The sequence below is a fragment of the Bombina bombina genome, chromosome 4 (genome assembly GCF_027579735.1).
Source record: "Bombina bombina isolate aBomBom1 chromosome 4, aBomBom1.pri, whole genome shotgun sequence".
Taxonomy (NCBI): Eukaryota; Metazoa; Chordata; class Amphibia; order Anura; family Bombinatoridae; genus Bombina; species Bombina bombina.
The window spans coordinates 611,431,013-611,451,351 of NC_069502.1; the positions used below are offsets into that span (position 1 = coordinate 611,431,013).

Below are 20,339 nucleotides of genomic sequence, written 5' to 3' on the forward strand. Positions count from 1 at the left end.
CAGTATTTCCTTATTTGGACGATATCGTGATACTTGCTCAGTCTTTACATTCTGCAGAATCTCACACAAATCAACTTGTGTTGTTTCTTCAAAGACATGGTTGGAGGATCAATTTACCAAAGAGTTCCTTGATTCCTCAGACAAGGGTAACCTTTTTGTGTTTCCAAATAGATTCAGTGTCCATGACTTTTTCTCTAGCAGACAAGAGACGTCTGAAATTGGTTTCAGCTTGTCAGAACCTTCAGTCTCAATCATTCCCTTCGGTAGCTTTGTGCATAGAAATTCTAGGTCTCATGACTGCAGCATCGGACGCGATCACCTTTGCTCGTTTTCACATGAGACCTCTCCAGCTTTGTATGCTGAACCAATGGTGCAGGGATTATACAAAGATATCACAATTAATATCCTTAAATCCCAATGTTCGATCTTCTCTGACGTGGTGGTTGGATCACCATCGTTTAATTCAAGGGGCCTCCTTTGTTTGTCCTACCTGGACTGTGATCTCAACAGATGCTGGTCTTTCAGGTTGGGGAGCTGTATGGGGATCTCTGACAGCGCAGGGGGTTTGGGAATCTCAGGAGGCGAGATTGCCAATCAACATTTTGGAACTCTGTGCGATTTTCAGAGCTCTTCAGTTCTGGCCTCTTCTGAAGAGAGAATCGTTTATTTGTTTTCAGACAGACAATGTCACAACCGTGGCGTATGTCAATCATCAAGGTGGGACTCACAGTCCTCAGGCTATGAAAGAAGTATCTCGGATACTGGTATGGTTGGAATCCAGCTCCTGTCTAATCTCTGCGGTTCACATCCCAGGTATAGACAATTGGAAGCGGATTATCTCAGTCACCAGACGTTAGATCCGGGCGAATGGTCTCTTCACCCAGAGGTATTTCTTCAGATTGTTCAGATGTGGGGACTTCCAGAAATAGATCTGATGGCTTCTCATCTAAACAGGAAACTTCCCAAGTATCTGTCCAGATCCAGGGATCCTCAGGCGGAAGCGGTGGATGCTTTGTCACTTCCTTGGAATTATCAACTTGCTTATATCTTTCCGCCTCTAGTTCTTCTTCTAAAAGTGATTTCCAAAATCATGATGGAACATTCGTTTGTACTGCTGGTGGCTCCAGCATGGCCACACAGGTTTTGGTATGCGGATCTTGTTTGGATGGCCAGTTGCCAACCTTGGACACTTCCGTTAAGGCCAGACCTTCTATCTCAAGGCCCATTTTTCCATCAGGATCTCAAATCATTAAATTTGAAGGTATGGAGATTGAACTCTTAATACTTAGTCATAGAGGTTTCTCTGACTCAGTGATTAATACTATGTTACAGGCTCGTAAATCTGTCTCTAGAAAGATTTATTACCAAGTTTGGAAGACTTACATTTCTTGGTGTTCTTCTCATAAATTCTCTTGGCATTCTTTTAGAATTCCTAGAATTTTACAGTTTCTTCAGGATGGTTTGGATAAGGGTTTGTCTGCAAGTTCCTTGAAAGGACAAATCTCTGCTCTTTCTGTTCTTTTTCACAGAAAAAATGCTATTCTTCCTGATATTCATTGTTTTGTACAGGCTTTGGTTCGTATCAAGCCTGTCATTAAGTCAATATCTCCTCCTTGGAGTCTTAATTTGGTTTTGAGGGCTTTACAGGCTCCTCCGTTTGAACCTATGCATTCTCTGGACATTAAATTACTTTCTTGAAAAGTCTTGTTCCTTTTGGCCATCTCTTCTGCTAGAAGAGTTTCTGAGTTATCTGCTCTTTCTTGTGAATCTCCTTTTCTGATTTTTCATCAGGATAAGGTGGTGTTGCGGACTTAATTTAAATTTTTACCTAAAGTTGTGAATTCTAACAACATTAGTAGAGAAATTGTTGTCCCTTCGTTGTGTCCTAATCCCAAGAATTCTCTGGAGAGATCTTTACATTCTTTGGATGTAGTAAGAGCTTTGAAATATTATGTTGAAGCTACTAAAGATTTCAGAAAGACTTCTAGTCTGTTATCTTTTCTGGTTCTAGGAAAGGTCAGAAGGCTTCGGCCATTTCTTTGGCTTCTTGGTTAAAGTCTTTGATTCATCATGCTTATGTGGAGTCGGGTAAGTCCCCGCCTCAAAGAATTACGGCTCATTCTACTAGGTCAGTTTCTACTTCCTGGGCTTTTAAGAATGAAGCTTCTGTTAATCAGATTTGCAAAGCAGCAACTTGGTCTTCTTTGCATACTTTTACTAAATTCTACCATTTTTATGTTTTTTCTTCAGAAGCAGTTTTTGGTAGAAAAGTACTTCAGGCAGCTGTTTCAGTTTGATTCTTCTGCTTATAATTTTAGTTTTTTTCATTATAAAGATTAAAACTTTTGATTTGGGTTGTGGTTTTATTTTTCAGCGGAATTGGCTGTCTTTATTTTTATCCCTCCATCTCTAGTGACTCTTGCGTGGAAGTTCCACATCTTGGGTATTTGCTATCCCATACGTCACTAGCTCATGGACTCTTTTCATTACATGAAAGAAAACATAATTTATGTAAGAACTTACCTGATAAATTCATTTCTTTCATATTGGCAAGAGTCCATGATGCCCACCCTTTTTTGTGGTGGTTATGATTTTTTTGTATAAAGCACAATTATTCCAATTCCTTGTTTGATGCTTTCGCTCCTTTCTTATCACCCCACTTCTTGGCTATTCATTAAACTGAATTGTGGGTGTGGTGAGGGGTGTATTTATAGGCATTTTGAGGTTTGGGAAACTTTGCCCCTCCTGGTAGGAATGTATATCCCATACATCACTAGCTCATGGACTCTTGCCAATATGAAAGAAATGAATTTATCAGGTAAGTTCTTACATAAATTATGTTGTTTTTTTTGACAATCATTACCAATTTGTTGCTTTTCCTTCTGGTCTAGTGACAGCTCTGAGAATCTTTTCAAGGTTCTCAGTGTTTCCTTATTTGGACGATCTTGTGGTTCTGGCTCAGTCTTTTCGTTCTGCAGAATCTCATACGATTCAACTTTTGTTGTTTCTTCTTAGACATGGTTGGAGGATCTTTTTATCAAAAGATCCTTGGTTGCTCAGACAAGGGTCACCTTTTTTAGGTTTCCAGATAGATTGTGTCAATGTCTTTGTCTCTAACAGACAGGAGACAATTATATTGGGTTCAGTTTGTCGGAACCTTCAGTCTCTATTATTTCCTTCAGTAGCTATATGCATGGAAGTTTTAGGTCTCATGACTGCAGCATTGGATTCAATTCCCTTTGCTCATTTTCATATGAAACCTTTCCAGTTTTTTATGTTGAATTAATGGTGCAGGGATTCTATAATATCATTTTTAATATCTTTGAATTCCAATGTTCAACTATCTTTGACTTGGTGGTTAGATCACCATCATATAGTTCTACGGGTCTCTTTAATTCATCCAACCTGGAGGCGAGATTACCATTCAATATTTTGGAACTCCGTGCATTCTCAGAGTTCGTCAGATTTGGCTTCTTTTTGAAGAGAGAGACGTTATTGTTTTTCAGACAGACAATGTCACAACTGTGGCGTATGTCAATCATCAGGGTGTGACTCTCAGTCCTTAGGCTGTGAAAGAAGTATCTTGGATACTTGCTTGGGCTAAATCCAGCTCCTGTCTAATTTCTGCGGTCCATATCCCAGGTTTAGACACTTGGGAAGCGGATTATCTCTGTCAATCAAGCTTTACATCCGGGAGAATTGTCTCTTTACCCAGATGTGTTTTTTCAAATTGTTCTGATGTGAGGGTTTCCAGTAATAGTTCTGATGGCATCTCATCTAAACAAGAAAACTTCCCAGGTACCTATTCAGGTCCGGGGATCCTCAGGCGGAAACAGTGTATGCATTGACACTTCCTTGGAGTTATCGATCTGCCTATATTTTTGCTCCTTCTGGTTCTTTTTAAGAGTGATTTTTCAAAATCATCATGGAGCAATCGTTTGTGCTGCTGGTGGCTCCAGCATGGCCGCTCAGGTTTTGGTATATGGTTCTTGTTCAGATGTCCAGTTGTCAACCTTGGTCACTTCCATTTAGGCCAGACCTTATATCTTAAGATTCGTTTTTTCCATCAGGAAATCAAATTATTAAATTTGATGGTATGGAAATTAGCTGTTGTTATTTTATCCCTCCCTCTCTAGTGACTCTTCTGTGGACTTCCACATCTTGGGTATTTCTATCCCATACGTCACTAGCTCATGGTCTCTTGCCAATTACATGAAAGAAAACATCATTTATGTAAGAACTTACCTGATAAATTTATTTCTTTCATATTGGCATGAGTCCATGAGGTCCACCCTTTTTATAGTGGTTATGTTTTCTTGTATAAAAGCACAATTATATTTCCAGTTCCTCTTTTTATATGCTTTTTTACTCCTTTTGTTATCACCTCACTACTTGGCTATTCGTTAAACTGAGTTATGGGTGTGGTGGGAGGTGTATTTATAGGCATTCTGAGGTTTGGGAAACTTTGCCCCCCTCCTGGTAGGAATGTATATCTCATATGTCACTAGTTCATGGACTCTTGCCAATATGAAAGAAATTAATTTATCAGGTTAGTTTTCCTGGGGAGTATACAGGATTTGGAATCTGGGTGCTGAGTCTTGGAAACCTATATGGTGGAATATTGGCAACACAGGATGGAATATCTGTGTGTCAAGAACGGTGCTGGGCTAGGTGTGAATGGGACCAGGGTGGGCTGGAGTGTGGCAAGGTGGTCCATGGTTTTACTTTGGGAACCAAGACATTTATAGAGCATGCAGCGCTGTGGTAGTCACAGCAGATCAGCACTCCCAAACTGTGAGTTGTGTTACTCCTACATTCAGTATGGCAATATTGTATACCTAAAACACCATGTGTGGTGTCTAGCGTCTGTAGTTAGTTTGTGCTTTGGAGTATACTTCTCTAGATCTACCATTCTAGTAGTAGAATATAATGAAGAGATGGATTCTCAATACCATTGATACCTAAGATTGAGCTATAGTGTGAAGTATGTTTAACATTGCTGAATGCTTGTTTTCATCATATAAAAATATTACTTATAAACATTTAAATGTTACATATAGGATTCAAATGCTAATATTGTACAGAAACATTAAAATGTTAAAATAAATAACATTGGAAGCATTAAAGGGACAGTGTAGCCTCATTTTTTCTCCCCTTTAATTTGTTCCCAATGATTCATTTTAACTGCTGTAGTGTATAAAATTGTTTACAAATTTCTCATTTACCTTTATTTGAAATAGCTGATTTCTTTCATGTAATTAGCAAGAGTCCATGAGCTAGTGACGTATGGGATATACATTCCTACCAGGAGGGGCAAAGTTTCCCAAACCTCAAAATGTCTATAAATACACCCCTCACCACACCCACAAATCAGTTTTACAAACTTTGCCTCCTGTGGAGGTGGTGAAGTAAGTTTGTGCTAGATTCTACGTTGATATGCGCTCCGCAGCAGGTTGGAGCCCGGGTTTTCCTCTCAGCGTGCAGTGAATGTCAGAGGGATGTGAAGAGAGTATTACCTATTTTTAATTCAATGATCTCCTTCTACGGGGTCTATTTCATAGGTTCTCTGTTATCGGTCGTAGAGATTCATCTCTTACCTCCCTTTTCAGATCGACGATATACTCTTATATACCATTAGCTCTACTGATTCTCGTTTCAGTACTGGTTTGGCTTTCTACTACATGTAGATGAGTGTCCTGGGGTAAGTAAGTCTTATTTTTGTGACACTCTAAGCTATGGTTGGGCACTTTTTATATTAAGTTCTAAATAATTGTGTTTAAACATTTATTTGCCTTGATTCAGGATGTTCAACATTCCTTATTTCAGACGGTCAGTTTCATTATATGGGATAATGCATTTGAATAATCAATTTTTTTCTTACCTTAAAATTTGACTTTTTTTCCTGTGGGCTGTTAGGCTCGCGGGAGCTGAAAATGCTTCATTTTATTGCGTCATTTTTGGCGCTGACTTTTTTGGCGCCAAAAATTATTGTTATTTCCGGCGTCGTTCTTGTCACCGGAAGTTGCGTCTTTTTTGACGTTTTTGCGCCAAAAGTTTCGGCGTTACTGGATGTGGCGTCATTTTTTGGCGCTAAAAGCATTTAGGCGCCAAATAATGTGGGCGTCTTTTTTTTGGCGCTAGAAAATTTGGGCGTCATTATTGTCTCCACATTATTTAAGTCTTATTGTTTATTTGCTTCTGGTTGCTAGAAGCTTGTTCACTGGCATTTTTTCCCATTCCTGAAACTGTCATTTAAGGAATTTGATCAATTTTGCTTTATATGTTGTTTTTTCTATTACATATTGCAAGATGTCTCAGTTGGACGCTGAATCAGAAGATACTTCTGGAAAATCGCTGCCTGATGTTGGATCTACCAAAGTTAAGTGTATTTGCTGTAAACTTGTGGTATCTGTTCCTCCAGCTGTTGTTTGTAATGAATGTCATGACAAACTTGTTAATGCAGATAATATTTCCTTTAGTAATGTTACATTACCTGTTGTTGTTCCATCAACATCTAATATTCAGAGTGTTCCTGTTAACATAAGAGATTTTGTTTCTAAATCCATTAAGAAGACTATGTCTGTTATTCCTCCTTCTAGTAAACTGAAAAGGTCTTTTAAAACTTCTCATTTTTCAGATGAATTTTTAAATGAACATCATCATTCTGATTCCGATAATGTTTCCTCTGGTTCAGAGGATTCAGTTTCAGAGGTTGATGCTGATAAATCTTCATATTTATTCAAAATGGAATTTATTCGTTCTTTACTTACAGAAGTCTTAATTGCATTAGAGATAGAGGAATCTGGTCCTCTTGATACTAAATCTAAACGTTTAAATAAGGTTTTTAAATCTCCTGTAGTTATTCCAGAAGTTTTTCCTGTCCCTGATGCTATTTCTGAAGTAATTTCCAGGGAATGGAATAATTTGGGTAATTCATTCACTCCTTCTAAACGGTTTAAACAATTATATCCTGTGCCATCTGACAGATTAGAGTTTTGGGACAAAATCCCTAAGGTTGATGGGGCTATCTCTACTCTTGCTAAACGTACTACTATTCCTACGGCAGATAGTACTTCCTTTAAGGATCCTTTAGATAGGAAAATTGAATCCTTTCTAAGAAAAGCTTATTTATGTTCAGGTTATCTTCTTAGACCTGCTATATCTTTAGCTGATGTTGCTGCAGCTTCAACTTTTTGGTTGGAAGCTTTAGCGCAACAGATCATAATTCTCATAGCATTGTTAATCTTCTTCAACATGCTAATAATTTTATTTGTGATGCCATCTTTGATATCATCAGGGTTGATGTCAGGTATATGTCTTTAGCTATTTTAGCTAGAAGAGCTTTATGGCTTGAAACTTGGAATGCTGATATGTCTTCTAAGTCAACTTTGCTTTCCCTTTCTTTCCAGGGTAATAAATTATTTGGTTCACAGTTGGATTCTATTATTTCAACTGTTACTGGAGGGAAAGGAACTTTTTTACCACAGGATAAAAAAATCTAAAGGTAAATTTAGGTCTACTAATCGTTTTCGTTCCTTTCGTCACAATAAGGAACAAAAGCCTGATCCTTCCCCTACAGGAGCAGTATCAGTTTGGAAACCATCTCCAGTCTGGAATAAATCCAAGCCTTTTAGAAAGCCAAAGCCAGCTCCCAAGTCAACATGAAGGTGCGGCCCTCATTCCAGCTCAGCTGGTAGGGGGCAGATTATGATTTTTCAAAGAAATTTGGATCAATTCGATTCACAATCTTTGGATTTAGAACATTGTTTCACAAGGGTACAGAATAGTCTTCAAGATAAGGCCTCCTGCAAGAAGATTTTTTCTTTCCCGTGTCCCCGTAAATCCAGTGAAGGCTCAAGCATTTCTGAAATGTGTTTCAGATCTAGAGTTGGCTGGAGTAATTATGCCAGTTCCAGTTCTGGAACAGGGGCTGGGGTTTTACTCAAATCTTTTCATTGTACCAAAGAAGGAGAATTCCTTCAGACCAGTTCTGGATTTAAAAATATTGAATCATTATGTAAGGATACCAACATTTAAGATGGTAACTATAAGGACTATTCTGCCTTTTGTTCAGCAAGGGCATTATATGTCCACAATAGATTTACAGGATGCATATCTGCATATTCCGATTCATCCAGATCACTATCAGTTTCTGAGATTCTCTTTCCTAGACAAGCATTACCAGTTTGTGGCTCTGCCGTTTGGCCTAGCAACAGCTCCAAGGATTTTTACAAAGGTTCTCGGTGCCCTTCTCTCTGTAATCAGAGAACAGGGTATTGTGGTATTTCCTTATTTGGACGATATCTTGGTACTTGCTCAGTCTTCACATTTAGCAGAATCTCATACGAATCAACTTGTATTGTTTCTTCGAGAACATGGTTGGAGGATCAATTTACTAAAAAGTTCATTGATTCCTCAGACAAGGGTAACCTTTTTAGGTTTCCAGATAGATTCAGTGTCCAGGACTCTGTCTCTGACAGACAAGAGACGTCTAAAATTGGTTTCAGCTTGTCGAAACCTTCAGTCTCAATCATTCCCTTCGGTAGCCTTATGCATGGGAATTCTAGGTCTTATGACTGCTGCATCGGACGCGATCCCCTTTGCTCGTTTTCACATGTGACTTCTTCAGCTCTGTATGCTGAACCAGTGGTGCAGGGATTATACAAAGATATCTCAATTAATATCTTTAAAACCAATTGTACGACAATCTGACGTGGTGGACAGACCACCATTGTTTAGTTCAGGGGGCTTCTTTTGTTCTTCCGACCTGGACTGTGATTTCAACAGATGCAAGTCTGACAGGTTGGGGAGCTGTTTGGGGGTCTCTGACAGCACAAGGGGTTTGGGAATCTCAGGAGGTGAGATTACCAATCAACATTTTGGAACTCCGTGCAATTTTCAGAGCTCTTCAGTCATGGCCTCTTCTAAAGAGAGAGTCGTTCATTTGTTTTCAGACAGACAATGTCACAACCGTGGCATATGTCAATCATCAAGGAGGGACTCACAGTCCTCTGGCTATGAAAGAAGTATCTCGAATTCTGGTATGGGCGGAATCCAGCTCATTTCTGCCTTTCATATCCCAGGTATAGACAATTGGGAAGCGGATTATCTCAGTCGCCAAACGTTACATCCGGGCGAATGGTCTCTTCACCCAGAGGTATTTCTTCAGATTGTTCAAATGTGGGGACTTCCAGAAATAGATCTGATGGCTTCTCATCTAAACAAGAAGCTTCCCAGGTATCTGTCCAGATCCAGGGATCCTCAAGCGGAGGCAGTGGATGCATTGTCACTTCCTTGGAAGTATCATCCTGCCTATATCTTTCCGACTCTAGTTCTTCTTCCAAGAGTGATTTCCAAGATTCTAAAGAAGTGCTCGTTTGTTCTTCTGGTGGCTCCAGCATGGCCTCACAGGTTTTGGTATGCGGATCGTGTCCGGATGGCCACTTGTCAACCGTGGACTCTTCCGTTAAGACCAGACCTTCTATCACAAGGTCCTTTTTTCCATCAGGATCTCAAATCCTTAAATTTGAAGCTATGGAGATTAAACGCTTGATTCTCAGTCATAGAGGTTTCTCTGATTCTGTGATTAATACTATGTTACAGGCTCGTAAATCTGTATCTAGGAAGATATATTATCGAGTCTGGAAGATTTACATTTCTTGGTGTTTTTCTCATCATTTTTCTTGGCATTCTTTTAGAATTCCTAGAATTTTACAGTTTCTTCAGGATGGTTTGGATAAAGTTTTGTCTGCAAGTTCCTTGAAAGGACAAATCTCTGCTCTTTCTGTTCTTTTTCACAGAAAGATTGCTAGTCTTCCTGATATTCATTGTTTTGTACAAGCTTTGGTTCGTATAAAACCTGTCATTAAGTCAATCTCTCCTCCGTGGAGTTTGAATTTGGTTCTGGGGGCTCTTCAAGCTCCTCCGTTTGAACCTATGTATTCGCTGGACATTAAATTACTTTCTTGGAAAGTTTTGTTTCTTTTGGCCATCTCTTCTGCTAGAAGAGTTTCTGAATTATCTGCTCTTTCTTGTGAGTCTCCTTTTCTGATTTTTCATCAGGATAAGGTGGTGTTGCGAACTTCTTTTAAATTTTTACCTAAGGTTGTGAATTCTAACAACATTAGTAGAGAAATTGTGGTTCCTTCATTGTGTCCTAATTCTAAGAATTCTAAGGAAAAGTTGTTGCATTCTTTGGATGTAGTTAGAGCTTTAAAATATTATGTTGAAGCTACTAAGGATTTCCGAAAGACTTCTAGTCTATTTGTTATCTTTTCCGGTTCTAGGAAAGGTCAGAAGGCTTCTGCCATTTTTTTGGCATCTTGGTTAAAATCTTTGATTCATCATGCTTATGTCGAGTCGGGTAAAACTCCGCCTCAAAGGATTACAGCTCATTCTACTAGGTCAGTTTCTACTTCCTGGGTGTTTAGGAATGAAGCTTCGGTTGATCAGATTTGCAAAGCAGCCACTTGGTCTTCTTTGCATACTTTTACTAAATTCTACCATTTTGATGTGTTTTCTTCTTCTGAAGCAGTTTTTGGTAGAAAAGTACTTCAGGCAGCTGTTTCAGTTTGATTCTTCTGCTTATAATTTCAGTTTTTTTCATTATAAGCTTTAAACTTTGTTTTGGGTGTGGATTTTTTTCAGCGGAATTGGCTGTCTTTATTTTATCCCTCCCTCTCTAGTGACTCTTGCGTGTAAGATCCACATCTTGGGTAGTCATTATCCCATACGTCACTAGCTCATGGACTCTTGCTAATTACATGAAAGAAAACATAATTTATGTAAGAACTTACCTGATAAATTCATTTCTTTCATATTAGCAAGAGTCCATGAGGCCCACCCCTTTTTTGTGGTGGTTATGATTTTTTTGTATAAAGCACAATTATTCCAATTCCTTATTTTTTATGCTTCACACTTTTTTCTTATCACCCCACTTCTTGGCTATACGTTAAACTGATTTGTGGGTGTGGTGAGGGGTGTATTTATAGGCATTTTGAGGTTAGGGAAACTTTGCCCCTCCTGGTAGGAATGTATATCCCATACGTCACTAGCTCATGGACTCTTGCTAATATGAAAGAAATGAATTTATCATGTAGGTTCTTACATAAATTATGTTTTTGCCTGTGGTATCACTACCTATACTGAAATGTTATATACTTAAAGGGTCAGTAAAGTCATAATTAGGCATTCATGATTTAGACAGAACATACAATTTAAAACAACTTTCCAATTTACTTCTATTATTTTTATGTGTTTCCTTCTCTTGTTATCCTTTGCTGAAATGTTTATCCAGGTAAGCTCTGGAGCAACAAATAACCTAGGTTCTAGCTGCTGATTGGTGGCTGCATCTATTTACCGATTGTCATTTGCTCACCTATGTGTTCAGTTAAAAGCCAGTAGTGCATTGCTGCTCCTTCAACAAATGATACCAAGAGAATTAAACTAATCTGATAGTAGAAGTAAACTGGAAAGATGTTTAAAATTGTATGTTCTACCTAAATCATGAAAGAAACATTTTGGGTTTCATGTCCCTTTAAGTATAGACTATAGAAAAGCTGTGTAAACGTATCCAGTGGAAGAAATTACAATCCCAGTGGGGTTTAAGAGAAAAAAGTAATAAAATATTAATTTGGCAGCTATTCTCTAAGTATTGGGCTTTGGTATACAGAAAGAGATAATATAAAGAAGCATGTATGTGTACAGAAAGTGATCAAATAAGATCACAGAACAAAACCAGCTATTTCATATACAAAATAAACATAAATAACTAATTTCTCATACATTCTATACTTTGATAACAAGCCATTGGAAAAGCATTAAGGGAAAACAATTTTACAGTACACCTGTCCCTTTAATTTGACTTTTTAATGTCAAAAGACAGATATTTGCTCACCCATCTTTATTTATTTAGTTTAAGAAAGCTATGAATCACAGGTGTCCAGCCTCGTATACATAGAACTTATGTCTTGCTTTTGTTAAGGTTTGCACTGTTTTATAAAGTACATAAAGATGTGCAGATAAATAAGACTTATCTAATTGCTACAATAGTCTAATGTGCATTTTCCATTTTCATTTCAGTTTTACTCAAAAAGAAAACCTCCCAAAGGGCTCTATGTCTTTGGAGATGTTGGTAAGTATTAAACATCTATAAGACAAAATCTGCCTGCCTTTTAAACAGCTGCCTTTTATGACAGTCAGCCAAAAGAGCAACATTCATATTGGAAAAGATACAGGTGTTTAAGGGTTAATATATTTAATCTGACAAGTTAAAAGGATATAAAACCCAAACATTTTCTTTTGTGATTCAGGCAGAGCATACAAATTTTAAAAAAGTTTCCAAATTATTATTAGATTTGCTTTGTCCATTTGTTATCTTTTGTTGAAGCGATACCTAGGTAGGCATCTACCCAAAATTTTCTTTCATTTTTTTGGATAGAACATACAATTTAAAAAAACTTTGCAATTTACTTCTAGTTCTATTATCACATTTGCATCATTATCTTGTTATCCTTTGCTGAAGGAACAGCAGTGCACTACTGACAGCTAGCTGAACACATCTGGTTAGCCAATCACAAGAGACAAATGTATGCACCAATCAGCAGCTAGCTCCAAGGGATAAGAGAGCAAAGCACATTTGAAAATAGAAGTGTATTTTATAATATAATTACTATTACATGCTCTATCTAAATCATGCAAGTTTAATTTGACTTTCCTAACTCTTTAAAGCTTTAGTTTTTCTGTTGTACAGTGTTTCCTTCTTAATACAGGGAGAGTCCACAGCTGCATTCATTACTTGTGGGAATACAGAACCTGGCCACCAGGAGGAGGCAGACACTCCAGCCAAAGACTTAAATACCTCCCCCACTTCCTTTATCCTCCAGTCATTCTTTGCCTTTAGTCACAGGAGGTTGGCAGAGAAGTGTCAGAAGTTTTCGGAGTGGTTCCTTAGGAAGGGTATGGGACTGGAGTTTTAAGTAGTCTTGTCAGCCTCTCAGTGAGAACATTGATGAAAGTTATAGCCTGGAGATGCAGGGAGAGTCTTTCTGCAAAACCATCCAGACTCATATTAACAGCTCCTTAAGCAATCAGCATTGACGAGTTTCGCTGTCTGCTTTCTTCACTCAAGTCCATGTCAGAGGCATTGCTACAATCTGTCAAACTTGAAGGACTGTGTCGTTGTTCCATGGCATAGATTCCGGTACGATAGTTTCATTTTTTACACACATGTTAACGATAAGAAGACAGGGTCTAAGTGGGATTATTGAACAGTGGGGATTTTTAAATCATATTTGTTATGTGATTTCGACTGCTTATGTGTAAGAATGTTTGGGCTCATAGGCTGATACGGAACGTACAGGTTATTTTTCATTTTGAGAGCTGCACAGTTTTTTATTAAGCTGGCGTGCCTTTTCTTAGCAAGGGCGGTCCTGCATTTTTTCCTTTTCCTGACCGGGTATCCACAGAGAGGAGCATCTTCTCTACCTGTCTGGGTCATAGGAGGTGGTGAGTGCCCCATCCATTAGGGGTATAAGGTGCCATTTGTTTTTTCGCTTTCTATAATTTAATTTAGACGAGTTATGGAGGATTCTGATATTTTAGAGGGGGATCCCCCCGATACAGAATTTGATACCTGCGTATATTGTGAGGAGGCCCGGATATAACAGCCCACTCAATTATGTTCCATATGCCACATTAGGTTGTTCTCATCAACCGATGTTGAAATGTTGGAGACCACTGAGCCATCTGCCTCTGAGGATTCTTCATCCAGCGAGGTGTGTTCCCTAGATTCTTTTGTTCCTACATATGCAGTTTTCCTGAGTTCCGCTCCTCCTTCGCCTGTAAGGGGTTTGTTTCCACCAGAGGTTACTACGAAGTTCTGCATGGCCATCTCTTCGGCCTTGTTACCTTTTCCTGCTCTCCTGCCCAAGGACCGTTGTGTAAAATGACGATTGTGTCCGATCAGGCCTCTGGGGATGCGGTTCCCTCTGAGGCTTCAGAGGTAGAACCTTCAGGGTCGGAGTCTACTGACTTGATTCCTCCGACTGCAGAGGGCTTAACATTTAGATTTAGATTGGCACGCCTGTGTTTACTTCTGATGGAGGTTTTGGCGATGTTAGAGGTTCCCAGTACTGATCCGTCAGTTGAATCTCAGTCCTTTATATCAGATAACGATCTTGACTAAACGAGTGGAGAGGGATGGTGATCCTATTCTTTATCGTCTTGATTTACATTTTGTTTTATTGTTTAGAATCCCAGTTCCGAGCTCTATGGGGGGTTTGTGTCGTGTGACGGGCTGGACCTGTTTTTTGTTTGCATGCTCCTTTCAGCTATTTTTTTTTTTTTTTTTTATAGTTTGCCTATTTTATTTTTACCTTTCTATTCCGTTTCGGATAGTTTTCTGTTGTTAGAGCTCTGGGTTGTTATAGAAACTCTTCTTAAAAAGACGTTTCGTCGCATGGGATTTTTGGTACTATAGACTTTGATGGTCGAGATTGTTGGAAACTTCCAGTGGAAGCATCTAGATCTCTGTTTGGGGTGATGGTTCGCCCTATAATTTCGAGACAAACTTTACGCCTCGGAGCTTATTTTCTTTAATTTGATTATTCTCAGTTTTTTTTCTAGCATTGCTAGAACTTAAGAATTTTCTGTTTAGCCCTTGAGTGTTCTGGCAGATGCATCATATCCTAGGTGACAGGCAGGACCTGTTGTGGGTACTAGTTGAGGCTGCTCCTTCCTTCTACACAAGAGGAGTTTTTTTTTCTAGCTTTCCGTTCCAGGCACTGCAGGTTCATCTATCCTAGAGAACAGGCTGCACCCGTTTTTAGCTATTATTTTGGATGGGCGCTTGATTCTTTTTTGGGCAGTTACTCTTCTCTTGGTTTTGTCTTTGGCAGAGAGAGGGAAGTTTTTCGGGTGACTTTGGGAGTCATTGTCCCGGTATCTATCGCACTGTGGGAATATTTTCTTTCCACTGTTGGTGCGTGGTCCAATAAGGCGAGAGACTTCTCATCCTAATTGGGTTCTATGATTTTTAAGCATAGCTTATTAGTTCTGCTTTTTGCCAGAGAATGTAAGGTTATCTCTTCCTTTTGTTCAGGAAGAAGGAAGTCCTTCCTGTTTCATCCTTTTGAGCAAATCTGGTTCTTAGGAATCGTATCTTCCAGTAAACCTCGTTCTGATCCTAGGTTTATTTTTTGGAATCTGGGGTTTAATGTGGCAGTATCCTGCTTCCAGATTTTACAGTAACTCCCGGGTGTTGACTAGACTTTTAGGGATTTTATCTAGACTTGAGTTTCTGATGTAGACACCAGGGTGGATTCTTGGATGCTGTTTTTGTCTTCCGGACAGAAGTTTTTTTCCATGAGATCTTGCAAAATTTCTTCATCAGGTTATGCCCTCCAGTCCCCCTTGTGGCCTTCGTTGACACTGGGGTGGAGGGTGATATAGCCAACCGAGGCAGAGTCTTCAGCATGGCGTTTTTCTGTATCTGTCTTAACAGACTGACAGGGAATATCGGTTGGGGTAATCGATCCCCAGTGTTCCGTTCAGATTTCCCTGTCCTGAGTGAGTTTCTCTTAGCTCTCTTAGCTAGGGATCTCTCCTTGGGTAGATCTCCTTTGGAGAAGGAGAGTTCCTCCTGCGTAGACGGGAGGATCTTGTGTTTTTGTGGGCAGATGCCCACTACGGCTTATGGTCAGTGATCCACTCTATGAGCGGGCACTTCAGGAATGGATGTTTCCTACAATCTTTCCTTGCTTCAAGGTTGGTATCTTTTGGCAAGGGATTCTCCCAAGGAAATACTTTTGGATGCGGAGACTTTGAAAAACAAGGATCTACGGAATTCCGGGAACAATTACAGAAATAACACACCAGACAGGTTGTCATTAGTAACTGCTCATTTATTATGGGCACAACAATGAGTTATATAGACATGAGTGAACGCAGACATCCCATACGTAACAACATACTATTGGCTAAGCTGCTTGGGTGGAGTTATGAATGACAGGACCGGACTCAAAGATAATGTCGGGAAGTCGAACCACTTCATATCCTGAAAGGTACGTGTGGTCGTCTGGGCGACTACATGACCGTCTACAAAAACGTCAGGGACCCCTGGGAGAGGGGTGTCCCGGAGGTCAGGACGGGGGTTGTGCTAGAGTGGATGAGTGCAACACAGTCATGAAGGGGAAGCTCAGATTGTGGTACGTCAGAGGATAACAGGGCCTTAAGGATAGAAGCAGGGCTTGCGTTAGTAGCACAGTACTTAATGGTGAGTTCAGAGGTACTGGTAAGCAGTATCTGGTAAGCACTAAGTCTTTGGGCAGTCATGTGTTGCGTTTGGAGGTTGTTAAGGAGGTGGACGGGAAGTTTTTTAGATAGAAAGGCTACAGGACGGAAAGAATTACTATCATGCTCTTGGGCACAGACGTCCACCATGGTTTTACAATTTTCCCTTGCGTACAAATGAAAAGGTTTTGTGTAGTAAGGGAGGCCGAGGGCAGGGGATGTGGTGATGGACCTGGCAAGTTCATTGTATGCATGGGTCAGAATCTCTGTCCAGTGAATTGTGGGTGCAGAGTCATTGTGGCAAACGGTGCGGAGGATTGAGTCGTAGTGGGAGCAGTCTGGTATCCACTTTCGACAATAGTTTATCATCCCAAGAAAGGTCAGCATTTCTTTGGGAGTGGCAGGCTTGGGCAGGCTTGAGAGGGCATTTACTCTTTTGGCACTGAGTTCTCGTTTGCCTTTGGACAGGACAAAGCCTAGGTACTCAACCTGTGGATGGCAGATTTGCAGTTTCTGCTTAGACACCTTAAGTCCTTCTCGGGCGAGGAACAACAAAAGGTCCACTAGGTCCTGTTCCCCTGCCTCGTATGAAGTGCTACACAATAGCAGGTCATCAACATATTGCAAAAGGACGGAACCACAGGGGCTGGTCCAGCTCTTGAGCATGGTATTGAGGACTAGGCCGAATGTGGCTTGACTGCCCGTGAAGCCTTGGGGCAATTTTGACCACGTCATCTGGACTCCTTTATACACGAAGGCGAACAACTGTTGTGTGTCCGCGTCAATGGGTATAGAGAAGAAAGCATTAGCCAAATCAATAGTCGAGAAAAATTCTGCATTGTGGGGAATGGCCATGAATAAAACGGTAACCACCGGCCAGTTTAGGCAGGGGGTTAATGGGAGTGTTGTATGGAGAGACGGTATACTTGAGGATACCCTTCTCTAGAAATGTTTTAATCATGGGGTCAATGCCCTCCAGTTTGTCGTCACTAATAGGGTATTGTTTGATGAAAACTGGGGAACAGTCTTCACGCAAAGATGCCCTGTATGGGGTGCAATCGATGGTCCCCGTATCATAAGGTCCGGTGGACCATAGGGTAGGGGGAACGCGGTCAAAGAGTGTCAAAACTTGTGGTTGAGGGTAGGTTATTGTCGATAAATCGGTGAAGTTCATTGACCAGCTGGGCCGTCTTTGACGACAGTGGGTCCTGGGGCGATTCGCCTGACTCACTGAGGTCAAAGTCGACAGTCATACCACCGTTCCGGGAGATAGTCATCATTATTCCCAGTTTACCCATCAAATCTCGACCCAGGGTGTCGGGAGAGTCGGGAGAGTCGGGTATTTGAACTGTGAGGAGTGGGGTGCGGAAGGTAGGAATGGGCACACCAGTGATTCCCACAGAGGGACTAGACTCTCTCAAGGGTCCATCGTACGATTCACCCGTGATAGTGGAGCAAGTTGCTCCCGTATCAACGAGGAACCGTAATTCGGTGCCTTCTATGTTAAGGGTAACATAGGGCTCACGATAATAATGCAATGTAACCTTGGGTAAGAGTAGGGTGCCTCCCTCCGGGCCTCCCTATGGCCATTGTATTATGTGTTGTGGAGGTCGATTGTCATGTCTGGGGGGTGAATGTGGTCGTTATTGTCTCTGGGGTGGGAGTTATCCCAGCCCCTAAGGGGCGGGTGGGGATATTCATTTTTCCAATGTCCCGTTTCCCCGTAATTAAAACAAATGTTACATCTGTCCTGTTTACTTCTAGCCCCTCTTTGTCTGTTACGTTGTGGTGAAAGTGTATTGTCATTAAACTGAACATATGCAGCCTTAGCGCCCTTATCAAAACATCCCGCAGCATGACGGGATTCAATAGATGATGATAATTGTTTTGGGGTCATTGTGGGCCAGTCAGGTATCATTTGTTTTACCAAGAGACTGTCAGTGGCGGTCATACATCCTAACATAGTTTGATTCTTTAATACAGCCATGTCTTCCCCGGAGGATAAGCCTCCTTCCTCTGCCCAACATTTAAAGAATCGTTTAACAAAGTCTAAAATTGCCTCGCTGGGCTTCTGTTTACATGCTAAAACGGCACTCATGGATTGTCGGGTCTTACTACAGCATAATATTTCACGCTCTAGTTCGGTCCACATGGTCGCCCTAGAATTGGGATTTGCTAGACTGTGTGAGGTAACTGAAGTACTAGTGTCATTTACGTCAATCGTAGTAACTTTAGTCCAATTCCATTCGTCGTTTTCATAATTGTACAATTTATCAATTATCATTCGAATGTCAGTCTGGGTATACATGGCTCCCTGTAAGTAACATTTTAGGTGAAGGATACAGGCAGCAGGCTGTCTTAAAGGGTCGGGACAGTCTTTAGTAATATCACTTAATTCACCTGCCGTGAGAGGTTTAATAATCATTTGGTTGCCTGCAATTAGATATGGCATAGTTACAGTCGGGTGACCCATTACTGTGGGACCCATTACTGTGGGACCCGGGGCCCCAACGGGGTTGGAAGTGTAGTTGGAGTCAATAAATCTCCTGGGGGGGGTTAACAACTCGACCACTAGACGTAACTATGGGACTTGGTCCCAGGGCTTCCGTTGCCCATCCTACCAGGTCATTCCTAGATTGACCACGGACAGATGGGTCCGGGGAACTGGGTATGTCGGTCCTGGGCACTAGCACCTGGGGGCCAGGATCATTCTTAAGGGGTTCCTGGGCTTCTGCAGGAGCAAGTGCCTCGGCCCCTTGTGAGTTTTGATTAAGGGGGCGTGGTCTAGTAGTAGTATAAGCCACAATTATATCATCATCTTTGTGTTTAATAATACTGGGATATAATCCTGTGTATGGTGGTGGCGGGGCTAACGGGTGTGGGGCGGTGGGTATAGTCTATGCAGTGTGTTGTAAGGGGTTACTAGGGGGTGGGTGGTAAATTTGGGGTCTAGATTTACCTAATTTATGTTTATCACTGGCAATTTTATATCCGTCACAATATTTTAACCAATATCTGGGCTGATGTACACATGTACCGCATATCCCAATTGGGATCCCCCGTATACCATGAAAATGCTTTCTCATCCCCTAAACATAAACCCTTTATCATGTCTTTATGGAATTTACAATTATCCCCATCCCTTGGAAATGCATTATGTTGGTCTACTGACTCTGTCCAGCCGTGAGGCTATCCACGAAAGGGTCCACCATAACCCACCCTATATCTTCCTGTCTGGCCACATATTCTTTACATGTCTCTCCCGGGATTTGTTTTTTAGACTGACTAGTCCCCATGATCCCCTGGGCAAGTAATATTATTTGTTGCAACACACAGTCAATAGGATTTAGTTTCTAATCGAGACAAGTTGCAACTGTGTCACTGGCAATCACTAACAACAGCTTTTCCATACAGGGTTAACTGTAGTCGACAATATTGATAGGACGAATGTGACACCTTAAAGTTACACGTTGTCTCCACTAGCTCATGCGATAGTAAACACAGGACTTAAAATGCCACTGGCTATTATCCACACAGTGAATGGGGCGTCTTGCATATAACTCCTTATGTCCTTATAATAGAGTAGCAGCAATAAAACATACAATACATATAGCACAGGAAATGGTATGCGATAGTGAACATAGGACACAGGTTTTAACTAGTGTGTCTCTATTTCCTTATAATAGGGTAACAGCAATAAAGAGTACAATATATACAGCACAAATAACACAGCAGTTACAATAGTAAGCGATAGTGAACATCAGACACAGCCGCCACTGGCTATCACCGCCGTGTAATACGGTACGTGGGGCGTCTCGCGGCTGCGTCTATATGTACTTATAATAGAACAGCAACAATGAGACAAGAAAAACATATAACACAAATAGCAAGCAACATATAACACAAATAGCAAGCAGTAAGATACTGGTTTAGCCAAGACTTCAGGGGGCCAGATTATACCTTTACTTTTACTCCGGAGGTCTCCCACAGACACTTTACCCACCCCAGGGTCTACCACAAGACTAATCCCCTAAATAAGTAGATGGGCT

General features: G+C 40.7%; 1 protein-coding gene across 3 annotated transcripts in view; it reads left to right on the top strand.

Annotated features, from left to right (window-relative positions):
- Nucleotides 1-20,339, top strand: part of AFG1L (AFG1 like ATPase) — a 763,812-nt gene that overhangs the window by 218,228 nt on the left and 525,245 nt on the right. For all 3 annotated transcript variants that reach the window (XM_053710609.1, XM_053710610.1, XM_053710611.1), the window contains one exon: nucleotides 12,082-12,133. In XM_053710609.1, coding sequence (XP_053566584.1) covers nucleotides 12,082-12,133 — 52 coding nt within the window. The remainder of the gene's footprint in view (nucleotides 1-12,081; nucleotides 12,134-20,339) is intronic.